Below are 16,037 nucleotides of genomic sequence, written 5' to 3' on the forward strand. Positions count from 1 at the left end.
CTGCAGAAATGGATTCTTATTCATTTTTGCTAACCTCGTGGGAGGAAGATGCCACCTATAAAACATTTTGTACAAGTTTTCTGTATACGAAGTGGCTAGTCTTAGTTTTCTATTTCTTACACTTAATGCTAATCCATATTCCGCAAATATGAATTTATGTGGAACCTGTTTATCAACTCTCCCAATTTATCGGTGAGTTGCTACTGGCCAAAGCGCTGAAGACTGATCTAATTCCTTCAGACAAATACAGCTCTTAAATAAGTTTGAAAGTTTAAATAGATCACATAATATTTGACTTTAATATGGCCTTCCTTGTTATGTTCCTCCATGCTGTCCTACCAAAAAGAATTTCATTTTAGCATTAATCAAGTGAATATCTTAGAAACGTCCTTGTCTAGGGCACCGTATCTCCATTAGCATTGATTATCTTTTATCTTATGCGGGTGGTATGCGCACACAAAGTATTAAGCAATCAGGAGTTTATGTAACATCGATACAGAAAGCTACATTATGCCCCTTTAAACAGTTAAACGCTACTTATTTTGATACTCAACGTTGATCTGTCTGATAAAGAAGGATGGTTTGATTTTGAACAGAAGTCTTTCTCATGAACCAGGTGTTTGAAATGATGGCAGCCAGTTGTAGAACCGAGGTATTGTGTTTCTCCGAAAATAAGACAAAATAAACGCTTGGTTTTATTTTCGGGGAGGTCTTATTATTTTTGAGGTGCAGGAGGCGGCGAGCGTGGTCACTTCATGGCTGCTGCTCTGTTGCAATATTTTTGGGGAGGGCTTATTTGGGGGGGTGGCTTATTTTAGCGCATGCGCTCAAATGCCCGATTGGGATTATTATCCAGGGAGATCTTACCCTGTTTCTGTCAGCTGCGACTTCATTTAGTAATCAGGAAAGAAACCACTCAACTCCATTTCTTTGAAATCAAGCTGACTGCAGTTTTGCAGTTCGGCTGTTCAAATCTCACCGGCTCAAGGTTGACTCAGCCTTCCATCCTTCCGAGGTGGGTAAAATGAGGAGCCGGGTTGTTGTTGGGGGCAATATGCTGACTCTGTCAACCGCTTAGAGAGGGCTGAAAGCCCTATGAAGCGGTATATAAGTCTAAATGCTATTGCTATTGCTAAGTGTACTTTTACTAGTTATAAACAAACAGTAGCAAAGCTAAGCTGAATCTGGTTAATTAGGCGCGAAAGCAAATAATATCATGTATAATTCAATCCCCTCCCCTTGGCACCCCAGTCCATAGTCCAATTATAATGCACCCAACTGTCAGGTGGGAGATAACTTCAAAAGACATCACCAGGATGGAATGCTGGACAGTTAGCCTTGGCGGGAAACTCCCTTCCTCCGCATGCGCAGTAAGATGGTCAGGTCAGCGTCTAGAATCTTCCTCCAGCACATCATGATTCCTCTCCCAAATACTATGCCCCCCCTCCCCGTTTCAATGGCAGCCTAAGCAGCAGCAAAGCGGAGGCTGACAGTTTCCCTGAAAATAAGACCTCCCCAGATAATAAGCCCAATTGGGCTTTTGAGCGCATGCACTAAAATAAGCCCTCCCCGAAAATATTGCAACACCGCAGCAGCCATGAGGTGGCGCAGTGGGTAGAGTGCAGTAATGCAGGCTACTTCAGCTGACTGTTATCTGCAGTTCGGCGGTTCAAATCTCACCAGGCTCAGGGTTGACTCAGCCTTCCATCCTTCTGAGGTGGGTAAAATGAGCACCCAGACTGTTGGGGGCAATATGCTGACTCTGTAAACCGCTTAGAGAGGGCTGAAAGCCCTATGAAGCGGTATATAAGTCTAACTGCTATTGCTATTGCTATTGCCGCCTCCTGCACCTCAAAAATAATAAGACCTCCCCGAAAATAAGGCTGAGCGCTTATTTCAGAGGGGGGGGTCAAAAGAAAATAAGACCCTGTCTTATTTTTGGGGAAACAGGGAAGGAAGTAGTTGAGACTTCACCATGGAGTGAGCCAAAACTCAAGAACAGAAGTTTTAAGCGCGGAGAGGGAAGGCAGTAATTCAGGAGCAAATCCCAGGCGTGAATCAGTCAAATGAGCAGAGTTTTTCGGAAGCTGTGCTGTGGGCCACCAGATGCCATCGGATTCCGACGCCTGTAAATGTCTTGCTTAGAACTATCTTTATTAGTTTACCCAATGTCATTAGCAAATTACTCGTATTAAATGTTGAAGCTCAAGAAGAAGAGACCTCCCCACCATTTAAAGAAGAAACATTTGGTTTAACAAGGATTGGCTGGGGCTTTTTATTAAATCATGTCTCAATATTGACAGCGGGCTGTAAATCAAGCGGTTAATGGCGATATAATAAAACGAACAGCTTACTTATTTGAACTGGAATTTAGACATGAGAGAACGATCCAGATCGTTTAAAAAAAAAAAAAAACTCAACATAATACTATTTCATGCTCTGAGATCTTCTGGAAAAAGCAGCCAGCTGTCATCAGGATTCTTTTAGTCATCTTTAAAAAGCCTTTTGCTTTTGCTATGGAGCAGTCGAGACTTCCTTTGACTTCTAATTATCCAAATCCTTCCAATGATTTCGCCAATAAATACATTCAGAAGAAGCCTCCCAGCTTACTATGGTTGGGTGGTGTTTCATGCAAATCTTTTTCAGCCTTGTTGATTTCCTAACTGGTTTTTTTTTAAGTTTTAATTTGTTAATTTTAATCTGGTTTTTTTAAAAAAATTCTTTTCTTAACTGTGCTGTTAGTCACATTTTTATATTATTTTATAGTGTTGTTTGTAAACTGCCCAGAATTACTTTGGTGAGATGGGCAGTGTAGAAGATGATAGGTAGGTAGGTAGGTAGGTAGGTAGGTAGGTAGGTAGGTAGGTAGGTAGGTGGGTGGGGAGAGAGAGAGAGAGAGAGAGAGAGAGAGAGAGAGATGATAGAGAGATGATAGATAGATAGATAGATAGATAGATAGATAGATAGATAGATAGATAGATAGATAGATAAGAGTAGATAGATGATAGATAGATAGATAGATAGATAGATAGATAGATAGATAGATAGATAGATAGATAGATAGAAGTAGATAGATAGATGATAGAGAGAGAGAGAGATGATAGATAGATAGATAGATAGATAGATAGATAGATGATAGAGTAGATAGATAGATAGATAGATAAGAGTAGATAGATGATAGATAGATAGATAGATAGATAGATAGATAGATAGATAGATAGATAGATAGATAGATAAGAGTAGATAGATGATAGATAGATGATAGATAGATAGATAGATAGATGATAGAGTAGATAGATAGATAGATAGATAGATAGATAGATAGATAGATAGATAGATAGATAGATAGATAGATATAGATGAGAGAGAGAGAGGAGGGAGTGATGGATGGTTGGATGGATGAATGGAAAGAGAGAGAGGAAGAGAGAGAGGTGGAGATAGATAGAGATGGATGGATGGATAGAGGAGGAGAGAGATGGAGATAGGTAGAGATAGATGGATACATAGATACATAGACAAACAGAAAGAGAGACAGACCCAGTCTGTTCTAACCAACTATGGCGAAGAGCCGGCATCCTTTATCTCAACCTGAGAAATTACGTTGGGGACTTTGCTGATTTGTGTGTGTCAGGAGGCCTGGTCTGAAATAGCCGCAGCCCTCGCTCGCCATCCTTGCACTTCTTCTCAAGGCCCGAGAAAAACCCTCCCAGCTTTGCAAGTCTCCAACTTTCTCCAACATTTATTAAAAGCCTTTCGGTCTCCCCTCCCTCGTTTCAAGAAGGGGCCAGGCTGTTTTAACATTCTAAGTGAGATTATTATTCACAAACGCCAGCAGCTCTCTCTCTCTCTCCGGCACACGAGGGTTTGCAATCTGTGTTCGATTTGGGGAAAAAATATATATTTGAAGTTCTTGGAAGTGTCTTGTGATAGCTTGAAAGCAGACAAACGTATTCTGGCATAAACCCCTTTGTGGATCCCATCCAATTCCCTCATTTCCGTATTTAAACACTTGGGAGACAGAAATTGGTACTGATCTAGTTGGACCATCTAAAATACCCCACTTGACCAATGCTGTCTTCTCTTCACCCCAAATTATAACACCCTGGAGAAGAATACGGTTAACCGGCAAGGACGAGAGTATTGGGATACTCTGTTCTTGCAAGATTTCAAAAATCCCATTTGCGGTTCTTACTTGCCTTCCTATTTTGTGCAAAAGCCATTGGAGAATTGTTTAATGAGAACTGATCTTCCCCCCCCAAAAAAAACATCTAATCATTTCGGTGCCAAGTGATTTATCTTGTCTCTGCCTTCAAGATTAAAAGTATCTGGCATTGTTTTCTTATATTTGGCATCCCACAGTAAATGCTTAGATGTGTCAGGGAGCGATGCAGAATTCAGGACTATGGATTTTATTTGTTCGCCTGCTAATTTGGAAGTTATTGCTTCAGGATATTGGCTCAAATCCCACAACTTTCGTCTTGCGGTTTATTCTGAGAAACCTCCATATATCTTAAGGTTGTTTGTGTTCCGGTAACGAGGCATTCCTTTTAATCACCAATTTGGGGATGCCTGATCTCCATCCTGCCTTCTTCACCTTTGCATTTTTGAAGTCATTTAGAATTGTATACATGTAATGATGTATGGTGTTTCATTTACCTCCGGAAAAATACTGAAAAAGTTGCTTCCAAAGATTTCCTGGGATTTCCCCCCGCCCCCACCCCTTCCCTCTTTTTGCCAGTTAAAATGATGTTTTATGTCTTTCATTCACAGGTGATGGAGACCAAAAGCATGCTTTACCTTGTGACAGAATATGCCAAAAATGGAGAAATCTTTGGTAAGTTTTACGACTATAAAAATAGCTCATTGGTTTCTTCCAACAGTTGTGTGCTGTCATGTATTTGGAAATGATCTTTGCTCTTAAAAATAGAAGCTTTTCTCTGCTCAGTCGTCCAGAAACAAAGAGTGGGGGATTTTGGACAGTAGATTATTCACTCCGGTATGTCCTCTTGAGGGATCTTCGGTCCCAAAATTAAGATGGTTCCTCTTTCCATTGGCATGCCGTATCCTGCGAGTGGTTTGAGAAGGGGAAGTGCAGTCTTCATCAATTTCAATTTCCCTTCTCTTAGATCTGTGTTTCTCAACCTTGGCCACTTGAAGATGTCCGGACTTCAACTCCCAGAATGCTGGCTGGGGAATTCTGGGAGTTGAAGTCCGGACATCTTCAAGTGGCCAAGGTTGAGAGACACTGTCTTAGATTATTGGCAATGTTGGCTAAGATGATGACAGCGAGAACATAACAGCACAGACTCCTCCTTCCCAACCCTGTTTTAGGACAAATGGCAAACATTTCACTGTGAAGGCAGTTTGCGTTGCCTGTCTGGGGTCAACAGTTAAAGCAAAACTATTTTTTATTATTATTTGTAACCATTGATTGGGGCTCCAGAATAATTTCTCAGGCTGCAAATAAATCCGTCCTGCAGATGTTCTCGCAATCTTTAAGCTCAACTTTTTTTTTTTTGAGTCTTGCACGGCTTTGAAATGTTTATTCCACTCCTTAATTCAGGATGTGCATGGGGAGTTTGAAATTATACACCTGCGAAGGGGAAGTATGCAATCTCACTAGCACAACCCCGTCATGCTGTGGGGTATGGTAGTCATTTTAAGAGAGTAATATGAGCTGTCTCTCTCACAAGTTTGTGCCTTTTAATGAAAATCCTGGAAAGTTAGTTCCAGATTCTTCCTGTTTGTGTCACCCAAATCAGGAAGAGGGTAGCACATTTTCGGATCAATGCCTTTTATGAAAAGGTAGAAACTTTTGTGAGGCATCATTCATTTCATCAGTGGTCTGAAGTGGCCAAATTGATGAAGGATTTAGAGTGGGAAGAGAGAAGGTGCGGAACTGGGATAATTTTGCAATTGCAGGCTATATGGAAGAAATATTATTTTGTCAATTAACATTTGTAACAAAACCACTGGATTTGTTGAGGTCTTTTGAGGCAGCCTAAAACTTTGGATGCGTGCGTGTTTGGCAATCTCTCACTCAATGGTGCTGTTATTATTTCTCTTTTTGCCCCCAAAAGAGATCTGTCGTGGAATTCCTTTGGAAACCAAAGTGCTTTGAATATTATTTTTGTCCTTATTTGGTCAAACTCGTGTCACGTCATTCTTTTGGGGGAAAATTTGCCTTTGTTTGTTCTGCACGGAATTCCGAAGAGCCGCGATTCTCCATCTTGACAAGCTTTAAGACGTGCGGACTTCAACTCCCATAATTCCTCGGCCAGCTGTGAATTCTGGGAGTTGACGTCCGCACGTTTTAAAGCCGTCAAGGTTGAGAAACACTGACGAAGGGCACCGCTGGCCGATGATTGCAGACGTAGACTAGCACATTAGAGAGAGAGCATGCAAGGTTCCCACTGTGTAATCCAAATAATCAGGACGTCCTGGAAGTGTTTAAACCAGATAATGTATGCAAAGGACCGAGGGTGTAAGGAGCCAACCGCCAAAAGTCTTTTAAGAGCTGAAATGTAAAGGCTGCTTTTAATCTCATTAGCCCGCTTTATCTTGAGTCGTCATTGGGTAAGATTGCCAGACTTGGGATTGGACTGTGCAAAAAGAAAGGAAGGAAAGAAAGAAAGAAAGAAAGAAAGAAAGAAAAAGAAAGAAAGAAGAAAGAAAGAAAGAAAGAAAGAAAGAAAGAAGAAAGAAAGAGAAAGAGAAAGAAAGAAAGGGAAAGAAAGAAAAAGAAAGAAAGAAGGAAAGAAAGAAAGAAAGAAGGAAAGAAAGAAAGAAAGAAAAAGAAAGAAAGAGAAGGAAAGAAAGAAAGAGAAAGAAAGAGAAAGAAAGAAAAAGAAAGAAAGAGAAAGAAAGAAAAAGAAAGAAAAAGAAAGAAAAAGAAAGAAAAAGAAAGAAAGAAAGAAATAGAAAGAGAAAGAAAGAAAGAGAAAGAAAGAAAGAAAGAAAGAAAGAAAGGGAAAGAAAGAAATAGAAAGAAAGAAAGAAAAAGAAAGAAAGAGAAAGAAAGAAAGAAAAAGAAAGAAAGAAAGAAAGGGAAAGAAAGAAAGAAGGAAAGAAAGAAAGAAAGGGAAAGAAAGAAAGAGAAAGAAAGAAAGAAGAAAGAAAGAGAAAGAGAAAGAAAGAAAGGGAAAGAAAGAAAAAGAAAGAAAGAAGGAAAGAAAGAAAGAAAGAAGGAAAGAAAGAAAGAAAGAAAAAGAAAGAAAGAGAAGGAAAGAAAGAAAGAGAAAGAAAGAGAAAGAAAGAAAAAGAAAGAAAGAGAAAGAAAGAAAAAGAAAGAAAAAGAAAGAAAAAGAAATAAAAATAAAGAAAAAGAAAGAAAGAAAGAAATAGAAAGAGAAAGAAAGAAAGAGAAAGAAAGAAAGAAAGAAAGAAAGGGAAAGAAAGAAATAGAAAGAAAGAAAGAAAAAGAAAGAAAGAGAAAGAAAGAAAGAAAGGGAAAGAAAGAAAGAAGGAAAGAAAGAAAGAAAGGGAAAGAAAGAAAGAGAAAGAAAGAAAGAGAAAGAAAGAAAGAAAGAAAGAAAGAAAGAAAGAAAGAAAGGGAAAGAAAGAAAAAGAAGGAAAGAAAGAAAGAAAGAAAGAAGGAAGGAAGGAAGAGAAAGAAAGAGAAAGGAAGGAAGAGAGAGAGAGGAAGAAAGAAAGAAGAAAGAAAGGAAGGAAGAAAGAGGGAGGAAGGAAGAAAGAAAGAAAGAAAGAAGGAGGGAGGGAGGAAGAAAGAAAGGGAAAGAAAGAAAGAAAGAAAGAAGGAAGAAAGAGGGAGGAAGGAAGAAAGAAAGAAGGAGGGCGGGAGGAAGAAAGAAAGAAAGGGAAAGAAAGAAAGAGAAAGAAAGAAAGGGAAAGAAAGAAAGAGAAAGAAAGGTGGCACATGATAGATTATATATGACTGAGGGCAACTTCCTCCAATGTCACATTTCTTGGGTACTTCTTTGCGTCGGGATGTTTCAGAACGCAAAATCCAGTGGATGACTAAGAGTCAGGCTGCAGTCTTGGCTTCCTATTTCGGAAGAGCTTTGAGGGTTTGTGAGATTAACGGCAGGAGGAATTTGCGTGGGGGTCCCTGATAGAGAAGCGGGCGGGCGAGAGTTTGGTCCCGGTAGAAAGAGAGCACCTTATTCGTTATGCTCAGGGCGCAATTGTGGTTTCCGAGCTTGGTTGTTTTCTGGCAGACGTTTCATGACCAAGCTGGGTAATATCATCAGAGCTAGCGATTGTGTTATCTAGGTCGATAACCTACTGATAACCACCAAACTCCGAGAACCCCAAGGACAACCACAAGGATTTGGTCTCTCCGTAGGGTGAGTCATCCCCCATGTCCTTGGGCCTAATCCATGCCTTGGCCCGGCTTCTCCAGAATGCTTAGATAAAACTCAAACGGGGGACGAACATTATACAGGGCTCCAAACCCTTCCAAGAAGAGAGATGCCCGTGAGAATTCTTGGAGGTATCAGCCATGTCACCATTATTAAGCGGATTGGAGGATATTCTTCCAGCCTCAATTTTGCCTATTTTCTGGGTGGCATAAAATGGAGAGAGGTTAGACCAGTGACGGCGAATCTTTTAAGCCACCAAGTGCCCAAAGTGTGTGCACGCCCCCAAACTGCAAGTCGCAGGCGCATGTGTGCCCATGCGTGCACCATTGTGCATGTGCCTGCAACCCACCCAAGCAGCAAAGCGTGGGTGCATGCGTGCGCCCCGTGTATGCATACACCCCCTCGCAAATGTGCAGCAGGGACCCAAAGACTAGCCGGTGGGAGGCGCTTGTGGATACGCGGCACAGAGCTGGGGTGAAGGCACACATGCCCACGGAGAGGGCTTTGTGTGCCACCACTGGGTTAGATTTTTGTTTCTCAACCTTGGTCACTTTCAGATGCGTGGACTCCCAAAAACCAGAATTCCCCCAGCCAGCCTTGCACATAACTGAAAATGTTCATGGTTGAGAAAGGGGCTATTTTTGTTCGTGCTTCACTTCCTCATCGGTGAAGGCCGTGTGCGCTGCTCTGCAGAGGCTGGCTTCCCGGATGACCGATTGGCCCCCTTGTTTTGCCCCCTTTCAGTCATCTTCGATGGGTGAATATTATTGTTCTGCTTCTTTTTTTCAAAGTCTTCCTATGTTTCACCATTTAGAAAAACAGGTTTTCATGGTTTTCGGCTTCCCAAAGAGCCTAGTGTTCTTTTGGGGAGGTGTGTGTGTGTGTGTGTGTGTGTGTTGGATGCATAATTGTGCAGTATTTCCAGGGCTCAAGAGAGAGATCTCTTTAAGAGGAAATTCCTCACTGGGGCATCAGCTTGCGTGTGAGAACAAAATCACTGGTTTGGTGTTTTTAGTTTTTCTTTTTTAATTATTTATTCATGTTCGGAGATTCCTTTCTTTCTGTAGGAACTTTTTCTGGATTTTGTTCCTCTAGTACAGGGCTCAGCAACTTACGGCTCCGGAGCCACATGTGGCTCTTTCATCCCTCTGCTGCGGCTCCCTGTCGCTAAAAATATGCGTCACAACCGCCAATGTGCGACAACCGTCAGCACACAATTTATTGAGAGATTTTCGACCCCTGGTAGGCCAATACACTGCAGCGGTTAAGGGAATCACATGGTCATTAAGCGAATCTGTTTTTCCCCCCCTTGACTTTGCTGAAATGATGCTGCTATTGTGGAAGGCATGAACTGGAGGCCATTTACACTCCGAAATCCACCAGCTCCCCAAAACGTGGCCCCTTTTTAAGAAGGTTAAAAATTGCTCACCAGGAATCCCACGCGGGTAAATGCTTAAAGTCAACGACCGCGATTTTGGAGTATGCTGCAGAATTTGCATATATTTTTAATTGCATAAATAATGTATGTGAATCAGAAGTCTTCCCTGGAATTTAAAAAAAAAAAAATTATGCAGAGCCGTGCTCGGAATGTATTAGGTCACCGGTTTGGCATCAAATATCCCTTATAACCTTATTTAGAACTTTTAGAAAAGGTTTCCACTCTAAAAAGGACTGTTTTAGAAAAATTGGCATTTTCTTTCTTTGCAAATAAATTATTATTATTATTATACAATTGTATCACAGCGGCCAGTTGTTTCGCCGGATTTGGTTATTACAAAATAATAACGCAGAATTATTTTACGGGGGGTACATGCCTGGGGGCGGCTCTCGCATTTCATTTTGGGGTTTCGGGTGCATGCTCTGGGCACTTGACACCAAAAAGGTTAGGCATCTCTGGCACGGGGTCTCCTGCTTGAGCCCCAGGACTAGATTAGAAGGCATCTAAAGCGTGGCATGAAAAAACCGCGCTCGACTGAGCCGCGCCCGATTAAACCGCATCGCTGACGTCATCAACAGGGCGACAACAGCGAGCGCGGAGAAAGAAGGGCGCTTTAAATAGCGCTTTGAAAGCAAGCCGATTCAACTTAAGGTAAGGGTTAGGTTTAGGGTTAGGTTAAGTGTTAGGGTTAGGCTTAGGGTTAGGTTTAGGGTTAGTTTAAGGGTTAGGATTAGGTTTAGGTTTAGGATTAGGTTAAGGGTTAGGGTTAGGTTTAGGATTAGGTTTAGGGGGGTTAGGTTTAGGTTTAGGGGTTAATTTTAGGTTTAGCGTTTACAGCGTGCTTCTGTCTCCGTGCTGTTGTCGCACTGTTGATGATGTCAGCTACGCGGTTTCGTCGAGCGCGGTTTAGTCGAACGTGGTTTTGTGGTGGAACCATCTAAAGACCCTTCCAGCTGTAGGATCCTGGGATTCTATTCTTCCAAACACTTGAGGCCCAGACAAGAACTAACTGGTGGAAGATCATTCAAGAGAGAATCAACCTAGAACTAAGGAGAAAGTTCCAGACAGCGAGAACAATTAATCTGTGGAACAACTTGCCTCCAGAAGTTGTGGGTGCTCAGAAGAGATTGGACAACCATTTGCCTTGGATAGGGTCTCCTGCTTGAGCAGAGGGCTGGACTAGAAGACCTCCAAGGTGCCGTCCGACTCTGTTATTCCGTCGTTCTAAATTTGCCTCCCCCCCCCCCCACCTCATCAGCCTTACCACTCAAGTAGAATTCCCATCATTGCCTGGAATGCAGATTAGCCACGTGCATAGAAAGGCGTTTTATAAGAGCCCAGAATAGGGACACTGTTGATAATAAAAGTCAGCCGAAATAAATAACAGATCTGCCTTGTGTCGCTGAACTGTTTCCTTTTTTTTCCGTCAACACCAAGTTGGGTTTATATTAAATCCACCTTTCTTGTGAATTGCACGTGAAGCAGACTCCTGGCGTTTCGTCACATGTTTAATACCCTGGGCAAAGCCGCGAGGCTCTCTTGCCAGGGTGCCTCTCCGGCCACTTACCCACCGTTGTGTGTGTGTGTGTGTGTGTGTGTGTGTGTGTGTGTGTTTGGCCTGGTTGTGCGCATAAGGTCACTTTTATCAGCCTGTTCTGTTCCAACTGGAGATTTTCTTTTGGTGCCCATTGGTTCGATGGCCTTTCTCCCGGGAGCCTTGCAAATGTTCAGAACTGGTCAGGGGAGGGACGCCCCAATTAATGGTCAATACTTCGTTTGATCTAACGTGGTACCAGGGAAGAACCTCTGGGCGCGTGGGCTGTGCTTTGCCCAATGTCCCCTTTTGCTGAGCAAGGCACGGTAGGACACCGATAATCACGTCCAGAAAGCAAATAGTTGGAGGGAGGCTATGCAAACACGAAGCACTTAAGCAAGACGTTTGAACTCCTGGTTGTGCGTTTCTCACACTACTTGTGTTGGAAAGCAAGCAACAAGCAGCTCAAGGATCTTACTCCCCTTTAAAAGTACCACATCCAGTTTTGGGCACCACACTATAAAAAAGATGTGGAGACTCTGGAAAGAGTGCAGAGAAGAGCAGCTAGGATGATGAGGGGACTGGAGGCTAAAACATAGGAAGAACGGTTGCAGGAACTGGGCCTGGCTAGTCTAGGGAAGAGAAGGACCAGGGGAGACAGGATAGCAGGCTTCCAATATTTGAGGGAGGGGCTGCCACAGAGAAGTGGGGGGGTCAAGCTATTTTCCAAAGCACCCAAAGGCCGGATAAGGAATAATGGATGGAAACTGATCAAGGAGAGATTCAACCTGGAAATAAGGAGGAATTTTCTGATAGTAAGAACAATCAACTGATGGAACAGAAGTTGCCTTCGGAAGTTGTAGGAGCTTCATCCCTGGAGGCTTTCAAGAAGAGGCTGAGCTGCCATCTGTCAGAAATGGTGTAGGGTCTCCTGCTTGGGCGGTGGGTTGGGCTAGATGACCCACAAGGTCCCTTCCAACTCTGTTAATCTGTTCAAGTCTTCTTGGGTTTGTGATGTTCCACAGAGTCTTTTATAAAGACCAAAAGACACGTCCTCTCCTGACTAAATCAAAGTTAAGGGCCATATCTTTAACCCACGACCCTCTAATTCAATGTTTTTCAAATCTTAGCGCTGGTGGGGGAATTCTGGAAGTTGAAGCCCACCCCTCTTAAAGTTAGAAAAACGCTGATCTCTGATTGATCCCACAATTGTAGATTCTGGCTGGTGTTTCCCCCCCCCCCCCCACACTTCCTTAAATAGCAAAGAGTTGACAAGCCAAATTCCTGGTGTTGTTTGGTGTGTGAAGCAGGCCCGAGGAGGCCTCTGTTGCTGGGTCTCCAGCCCCAGTCGCACGGGGAGCCTCTTCAAAAGTTGCTTGCTTTCGTAAAATCTGATTATTAATCCTGCCAAGCACGCTAAAATCAAAGGGCTTTGCTTTCGTGCCGAAGCAGGAATTGGGAGGCAGGCTGGCACCACCGAACAAAGCATAGACTTTACCCAGCTTGGTTTGGCAATCCCATCTTTTTTTTTGGGGGGGGGGGGTGGATTTTTGCAGCTCTCGTGGTCAGCAACAGGGAGGAGGGGGGAAAGTAATATGGTCAGAAGATCGTGTAAAAGACGTGATTCCCTGGTGATCCTTTCCAACCGGTTTCCCAGCACATAAAGAGGCTGCCAAGTGCACGAAAATTTTAATTTTCTTAGCTTCCTCTTAACAAAGTTTCCCCCAGGATTTCCTAGCTGGCAAATACGTAGTAATAAGGGGCGGGAGGAGGAGAGGAAAGACTTTGGAAATTCTCAAGAAAGGAAAGTCCAAACAGCTGGTATCTTCATTGGACTGGACTCCCGTTTAGTCATCATCCCTGGGATATCGGGCCCTTCCAAGCCTTTGGGGTTTCTTGTAAATGAGAAGCGAGAGGGTTGCCGTTATAAGCAAGGCAGGAAACGGCCTCATTTCCAAGTGAAAGGTCTGTTTATTCCAGCTATTGTTCTGTTTGAAACTGAGGTGGTTTCCAGTTCTTCTGAATTACCCCAATTAAAATGACTTCAGGAGGTTGTAGGTCATGTGTGACCTCCGTGCGTAGGGCGGGGGTGGGGGAATTAGGGGTGGAAGCCAGAGAGAGAGAGAGAGAGAGAGATGATAGATAGATGGATGGATGGATGGATGGATGGATGGATGGATGGATAGATGGATAGATAGATAGAGAAATAGATACCGTTACCCGACAAATGCGCGCACGACAAAAGCGTGCTGACGAAACCATGGCAAGAAAACCGCGATGTCATAAACGCACCCACAAAAGCGCGATTTCAGTTAAGGTAAGGGTTAGGTTTAGGGTTAGGTTTAGAACTCGCGGTTATTTCTTGTTTGTTGAAGGCGCGCTTTTGTCGGCGCGCTTCTGCGCTCATTCGTCGGTGCGATTTAGAACTCGTGGTTTTCTTGCCGCGGTTTCGTCGGCGCGCTTTTGTCGAGCGCGCATTTGTCAGTGCACCAATAGATACATAAAGAGATACATAGAGATACAGAGGTAGAGACAGAGATACATAGATACATAAAGAGATACATAGAGATACATAGATAGATACATAGATGGACAAACGGACAGACAGATAGGAGAGAGAGAAAGAGAGAGAGACATGAATGGATGGATATGTAGGTAGGTAGGTAGAGACAGAGACGTATAGATGCTTGGATGGACGGACGGACAGACAGACAGAGACATACATAGATACATAGGTACATGGATGGGTAGGTAGGTAGGTAGAGACATAAAGACAGATACATATAGATACATAGATGGACGGACGGACAGACAGACAGACAGAGACATACATAGATACATATACATAGATACATACATAGATGGGTGGACGGACAGACAGACAGATGAGGGATAGATGGAGATAGACAGACAGACTGACTATCAAAACGATGAGACTCTAGACAAAGTGCAGAGAAGAGCAAGCAGGATGATTTTAGGGGACTGGAGGCTGAAACATACGGTGAACGGTGGCAGGAACTGGGCCTGGCTAGTTGGATGCCATTATCTTATTCTACTGCGCCAAAGGGAGTCGGAAGTCAACGCCTTTTCTTTCTATTTCCCCCCTCTTTTCTACACTTTTGTGGGAGTTTTATCACTGGAGGCTTTCAAGAAGAGATGGGCTGCCATTTGTCAGAAATGATGTAGAGTCTCCTGCTTGGGCGGTGGGGGGGGGGTTGCACTAGATGACCTCCGAGGTCCCATCCAGCTCTGTTAATCTATAACTTCCCTCCCCTTTTTCACCCCCTCTGGTTCCTATTATTTTCATTTGCCTTTTTTGCCTTTTTTGCCTTTTATATTCGAACCGTATAACAAAATCAAGTTTTTATGCATTAAATTGTCAGGCCTCTGATTTCTTCCATTAAAAATATGGGTGGAATCAAAGAGACTTTGTGGAATAACAAGACTGATAATATTTGGCTTAGCAATATTAAAAAGTCTCTCTCTTTTTTTTTTAAGAAGCCTCTACTGGGATGGGATTGCTGGGTGTGAACTTGTACCATATCACAACAGTGCAGGATTTTTGACAAAAAAAAAGAAAGAAAAGCTAGCTACTTGCTACTGTTCACAAGAGGCCGTTGAAAATACCAGCTGGGCTTCCCTCTTAAGAAGATTTGGGAGGACTGACCGGATATAATAATAATTTAAGAGGCAGCTTTTCCCCCAGGGTGACGGCTCATTGATGAGGGATACTATGAGATCACGTCAGAGGACAAGCAAGGACCAGATCAGCCAGGAAAGACAGCGGGGAGAACAAACAAACACACAATCCATCAACCCCCCAAACTCCACCACGGACTTTAGATACAGATTAACAGAGTTGGCAGGGACCTTGTAGGTCATCTAGTCCAACCCCCTGCCCAAGCAGACCCTGCACCCTTTCTGATAAATGCCAGCCCAGTCTCTTCTCGCTATCTTTGTCTACGAGGGGAAAATATCTTAACTTTGCATTTGTCTTTTCTTTTTTAAAAAATGGGAAACTGAATGACTTCCAGGATAGGTTATTCTATCCAAGTGACTTCCGGTTTACCTGTAGGGCTGTTTTTCGCGCTCCGGAGGCTGTAGGGAAGCCTCCTGAAGCCTCTGGAGCGTGAAAAAGAGCCGAGATGGCGCAGTGGTTAAATGCAGCACTGCAGGCTACTTCAGCGGACTGCAGTTCTGCAGTTCAGCTGTTCTAATCTCACCGGCTCAGGGTTGACTCAGCCTTCCATCCTTCCGAGGTGGGTAAAATGAGGACCCGGATTGTTGGGGGCGATATGCTGACTCTGTAAACCGCTTAGAGAGGGCTGAAAGCCTTATGAAGCGGTATATAAGTCTAACTGCTATTGCTATTGCTATTCCATCCTTCCGAAGTGGGTGAAATGAGGACCCAGACTGTGGGGCGATATGCTGACTCTGTAAACCGCTTAGAGAGGGCCGAAAGCCCTATGAAGCGATATATAAGTCTAACTGCTATTGCTAGAGTGCTGTACTGCAGGCCACTTCAGCTGACTGCTATCTGCAGTTCACCGGTTCTAATCTCACCGGCTCAAGGTTGACTCAGCCTTCCATCCTTCCAAGGTGGGTAAAATGAGGACCCGGATTGTTGTTGGGGGCGATATGCTGACTCTGTAAACCGCTTAGAGAGGGCTGAAAGCCCTATGAAGCGGTATATAAGTCTAACTGCTATTGCTACTACTAAAAACAACCCCAATGCACAAACTGG

General features: G+C 43.3%; 1 protein-coding gene across 1 annotated transcript in view; it reads left to right on the forward strand.

Annotated features, from left to right (window-relative positions):
* LOC116516382 (serine/threonine-protein kinase SIK2-like) overlaps positions 1-16,037 on the forward strand; it is a 69,431-nt gene that overhangs the window by 20,405 nt on the left and 32,989 nt on the right. Inside the window, exon 3 of the mRNA XM_032228819.1 lies at positions 4,771-4,834. Coding sequence (XP_032084710.1) covers positions 4,771-4,834 — 64 coding nt within the window. The remainder of the gene's footprint in view (positions 1-4,770; positions 4,835-16,037) is intronic.

Source organism: Thamnophis elegans, chromosome 13, assembly GCF_009769535.1.
Source record: "Thamnophis elegans isolate rThaEle1 chromosome 13, rThaEle1.pri, whole genome shotgun sequence".
Taxonomy (NCBI): Eukaryota; Metazoa; Chordata; class Lepidosauria; order Squamata; family Colubridae; genus Thamnophis; species Thamnophis elegans.